Source organism: Narcine bancroftii, chromosome 6 (assembly GCF_036971445.1).
Source record: "Narcine bancroftii isolate sNarBan1 chromosome 6, sNarBan1.hap1, whole genome shotgun sequence".
NCBI classification, from domain to species: Eukaryota; Metazoa; Chordata; class Chondrichthyes; order Torpediniformes; family Narcinidae; genus Narcine; species Narcine bancroftii.
This window is the reverse complement of record NC_091474.1, coordinates 193,636,207-193,641,702: the sequence shown is the minus strand read 5'-3', so window position 1 is coordinate 193,641,702 and position 5,496 is coordinate 193,636,207. Positions and strand designations below refer to the sequence as shown.

The 5,496-nt window shown below is 38.9% G+C and overlaps 1 protein-coding gene across 1 annotated transcript; it reads right to left on the bottom strand.

The window, feature by feature from the left end:
* Positions 1 to 1,960: 1,960 nt before the first annotated feature.
* LOC138737366 (4-galactosyl-N-acetylglucosaminide 3-alpha-L-fucosyltransferase 9-like) lies at positions 1,961 to 3,037 on the bottom strand. The gene has a single exon (XM_069888114.1). It carries the CDS (start codon positions 3,035 to 3,037, stop codon positions 1,961 to 1,963), a length of 1,077 nt encoding a protein of 358 aa, XP_069744215.1.
* Between the last annotated feature and the right edge of the window lie 2,459 nt (positions 3,038 to 5,496).

Genomic DNA, 5,496 nt, shown 5'->3' with positions numbered 1-5,496 from the left:
ATAATGTTGCTCTCACTTCATTCAAATTCTCTTTCACTGGAACTCCACTCTCTGTGCTGTGTTTAATTCTGCGACACTTATGTATGGATAGACTTTGTGGATAGCATGCAAAACCAACCTTATTACAGTACCTCACCACATGTGATGATAATGGTAAACTTAAAAATCCCACTGCAAGTGAAAGAGCTATTGGAGTTGCCACAGAGAGGGTTGGTGATTTTAGTATTCAGGATTGCTTATAAAATTGAAAGAAAGGCCATGTAAAATTCCTGCCTGGTCATTAAATTTGCCATAGTCCCTCAAGGACTATGGCTCTTGGCCCCACCATGTTCAGTGCTTTAGGGAGACACAACCCTGGGAGGCTCCCTGGATTAGTATGAATTTAATTTTTTACCCTTTAGAACCCTTCCATAAATGTACTTTTTTATGGTAACTTCTTGACGCTGGTTTTTTTCAGGCACAGTCATCACCATTGCTGACCGTTTAAAATGCTCATACGATGTCAACATTTCTGGATCTGTACATTTTAAAAGGATCATATCAGTTTGGTTCTGTTGTCCCAGTTGACTGAAATTTAGAACAGCAGTTTATCATGCTGAACGAGGAAAGGAAGTCACTTTTCACTCTGGTTTGCTCCTCAGTTTGGGTTCTGGCAGAAGAGATGAGCTATAGTTGATACCATTATACTTGTGCTGGATACTTCCCAAAATGTTTTGAAACCAACATGCCCAAAATTAATGGTTCATTTTCAACTGATAGTTGAGTCCTATGTCTTGTCAAGTCACGGAATAACAATGCAGTTGGAGGCCACAGAGGCTGGTCATCAAGGCTGCTTGTTATACATTAAATAATTACAATGGCCTAATGGAAATCTAAAAGAACAGCAGGTGCTGATTTTCATTTACTGTTGAATTCACCAGCACTGTATTTACCAACCTTGATGAAGTATTCCTTCATCCTTGGACAGAATTTCCATTCTGTCTCTTTTGTCTTATTCACCTTCAGTGGCTTCTATTGTCCTTGTCTTTGATAAGATGTTGAACATACTTTGCTTTTGCCGTGGCAAGATTCTTCTTAGGAAATGTGTCCACTGTAGCTCATCTCAGGTGAATTCCAACAGAAACTGATGTTGTTGTGTCTAGAAATTCACTCCATTCCTCAGCACATTTGCATTTGATTTCTTACTGCAATAACCCTTGACTTTATATCAAAGATGTTGTTGGTTGCAGTTCCACACTATTTCTCATCCTATTTTTTGCTGTAATATTTTCTTCCTTTCAGATGTCGAAGATTTAACAGGTCTTGAATTCCAAAATGTTTCGAGATCTTTCTCCTTATTTCCTAACTTTCAACTGACACCATCTTTCCCATTTGTCCCATCTCCTACCTTGCATTGACTCGCATTTGATCTTCTACACTCCAATTATTTTTCTTTCTTCACTCACATATCCATCATACCAGGCATGTCCTGCAGCCCTGCATTTCCCAGGTTTTACATTCATTTGTTTGCATTCTCACGCTCTAACTCATCTCCAAAGATTTTGTTCATTTTTCTCCAATGATTCTTATTTATCCATTGATAAATGACATTTATAACCTAAATGCCAAACTTTTCAGAACTTTTCCTTATTTGATGCACCACCCTCTCTGACATTTAAAATGGATGCCTCTTCTATCTTCTACAGTTCTAATAAAGGTTTTTTTTTACCTAAAAGATTCATTCAGTTTCCCTTTCCACAGATTTGTTGAGCCTTACCAATGTTTTCAATTTTACTCACTTAACGTTAATAATTTCACCATCAGTAATTCATTAAGTTGTATTGAAATTTTGCACAATAGAAAATAAATCATTGTTTTCTTAATTAGAGAATTAATCAAAAATATTTTCTTTTTGGAGAAAAAAGCAATTGAATATAATTGATGCTGCCGATTAATTGACATTTCTTACATATTTCACAATTCATTTCCAAAACCATTTCTCCAAACTGGAGAGGGCTTTATATTCTTTATGTTGCTGAATATTTTCACAGACAGAACATGCGTGTTCGTCCCAAAAATGAGTAATCTTCACTTTATAATATTTTCTCCATTTGAAGTAGTTCATGTATGAATCTTCATTGCCATCCAGCATGTGAAGGTAATCAGCAAGTTTTTTAGGTGAGAGAAAGTCATCCACGTGAATGAAGGAATCGGCTGGAATGTAATTTTCATAGTTTTCTCTGGATGGGCCCAAGACCACGGGGACACTACCCGCAAACAGAGCATTGTATAATTTTTCAGTGATGTAATCTTTATGAATTGAGTTTTCAAAGGAAAGATAGAACTTACATTTAGATATAGTTGGGATCAAATCATTATTGCTCAGATATTCTCCAAAAGCTTTACCATATGTGTTAATTTCAATATATTTTTTAAGTTCATTGTAATATTTTACCCTTGCATGATTAGAATTCCAGTTGCTTACAACCCAACACACAAGACTGTTTTTAGTTGGCAATTCAAAAGCTGATGGAACCCTGCTTATTGTAAGTGATCCATAAGGCATAGGAATATCTGAATCCCTTCGATATGTCAATGTCAAATTGAAAAGTCGGTCAAGCTCTGCCTTTTTTGGAGTGTGCGTAGGTGACTCCAGATTCATCCAAATCCATTTCTGAAAAACTGGGCGAGGCTGTGTAGGGAGGTTGGACAAATCTCCACTGATATCCCTGTGATGGACAAGGACAGCATGGGATTTGTTATACATGTTCTTATCCACAGTCAAATGACAGTCACGAATGTGAAACTTTGATTCACAAGAATTGAGCTGAAACATCTGCCCAAAAGGCCACAGCCAAATGAGCACAATAGTGCCATTGTCTTCTTTTCGTGAAACAAAGATGTTTTTCATGCGTATAACTGATGTGGCGGATTCCATGGGAGAATAAATCCAATGGTTTGATGGCTTAACATAGAGCAATAACAAGGTTAAAAGGCAACCCAAAATGATGATGGAAATTAGCAAGGTGTGTAAAATCCCTTTATTAGATGAAGTCATAGTGTGTCCTGTAAAAGACAAAAAAAAAATGAAAACAATTAGAAACTTGGTTTCTCATTACTTAAACCACATCAATTGTCAGGAAAGAACATAGTATGTTGAGCATTTCAGAATAGTACATATGTGCCATTCATCCTACAATGTGCAGAACAACAGCAGTCTAACCCTTCCCTGCCTGGCACCAATGACTCTCTATTTTCCTTGCATTCATGTGCCTGTCTCTTTCTTTGGCTTGGCTTCGCGGATGAAGATTTATGGAGGGGTAATGTCCACGTCAGCTCGTTTGTGGCTGACAAGTCCGATGCGGGACAGGCAGACACGGTTGCAGCGGCTGCAGGGGAAAATTGGTGGGTTGGGGTTGGGTGTTGGGTTTTTCCTCCTTTGCCTTTTGTCAGTGAGGTGGGCTCTGCGGTCTTCTTCAAAGGAGGTTGCTGCCCGCTGAACTGTGAGGCGCCAAGATGCACGGTTTGAGGCGAGATCAGCCCACTGGCGGTGATCAATGTGGCAGGCACCAAGAGATTTCTTTAGGCAGTCCTTGTACCTCTTCCTTAGTGCACCTCTGTCTCGGTGGCCAGTGGACAGCTCACCATATAACGCGATCTTGGAAAGGCGATGGTCCTCCATTCTGGAGACGTGACCTACCCAGTGCAGTTGGATCTTCAGCAGCATGGATTCGATGCTGTCAGCCTCTGCCATCTCGAGTACTTTGATGTTGGTGATGAAGTCACTCCAATGAATATTGAGGATGGAGCGGAGACAACGCTGGTGGAAGCGTTCTAGGAGGTGACGGTAGAGGACCCATGATTCGGAGCCGAACAGGAGTGTGGGTATGACAACGGCTCTGTATACGCTAATCTTTGTGAGGTTTTTCAGTTGGTTGTTTTTCCAGACTCTTTTGTGTAGTCTTCCAAAGGTGCTATTTGCCTTGGCGAGTCTGATGTCTATCTCGTTGTTGATCCTTGCATCTTTTAAATATCCCTATTTTACTGGCCTCCACTATCACCCCTGGCAACGTATTCCAAGCTCCCACTACTCTCTGTGTAAACCTTTGACATGTCCCCAAAACTTTCCTCAACTAACTTCAAATAGCTGTCCTCTAGTGTTAACTTTTTCTGCCCTGGTAAAAATGCTGACTCTCTATCATATCTCTGCATCTCAAAATCTTCACATACACATGAGACACATTTATAAGGGAGATATAGAGTCATTGAAATGATTCTAAAAGAAACATAATAATAAATATTGCTAAACACAATTTTGAAAGGAAATAATGGAATGAAATAAGAGATATCCATGCAAACATCTTTCAAAATGTTGTGAAATTACAAATTATTTAAAATTATTCAACAATACTTTTGAAATGTGATGAATGAGACAACCAATTTGGATTCAGCGAGATCTTAGGTGTTTATATGAACTGATTTTCTGCAGAGAAAATTGCGTTATTGGTTAAGGTTTAAGTCCCAGAGGGTTCCAAAGGAACCAGAATATTGTGGAAAACCACAATAGCAACTCCATTGTTCAAGAAGTGACAAAGAAAACATTATGGATAACCATAAACTTAACATCTGTTTTTGGCAAGAAGCTGAAGTCATGGAGGAAATGGAATGGAATGCATGGTAATTATCATGCCTTATCCTGAAGGTAAAGAGGCATGAGATCCATGGAGAGTTGATAATTTGGATTCAGAATTAGCTTACTCTTAGAAGACAGAAAATAGTGATGGAAGGGTTTTATTTTGTCTAGAGGTCTATGACCAGTGGTGTTCTGTAGGGGTCATGTCTAGGACCCTATTGTTGCAGATATATAAAAATTACTTGAATGAAAAAGTTAATTTGGTGATTAAGCAAATTTTCAAATGGCATTTAGATTGGAAGAGTAAAACACAAAGTTCTGCAGATGTAGTGACCAAAGTAAAATTACAATGCTAGAGAACATCACCAGGTCACACAGCATACTTTATATAGCAATGGTAAAAATACGTAACCAATGTTTTGGGCTCAAGCTCGAAACATTTGGTATGTATCTTTAACTTTGTTATCTAAAGTATACTGTTTGACCTGCTGACTTTCTCCAGCATTATGTTTTTATTATAGATTGGTGGAGCTCTAGATACTGTATAAGACCATAAGACATAAGAGCAGAAAAAAGCTATTCAGCCCATTGAGTCTGCCCCACCATTTAATCATGAGCTGATCCATTTTCCCATTCGGCCCCACTTCCTGGCTAGTCAAGAACTATCAATTTCTACCTTAAATAGAGCCAACAACCTCGCCTCCACAAACACATGTGGCAGCAATTTCCCCAGATTTACCACCATCTGGCTGAAGAAATTCTGACACATCTCTGTTCCAAGCGGATACCTTTCCATCCTGAAGTTGTGCCCTCTTGTCCGAGACGCTCCCACCATGGCAAGCAATCTTTCTAGATCTACTCTATCCATCCTTTTCAATGAGACA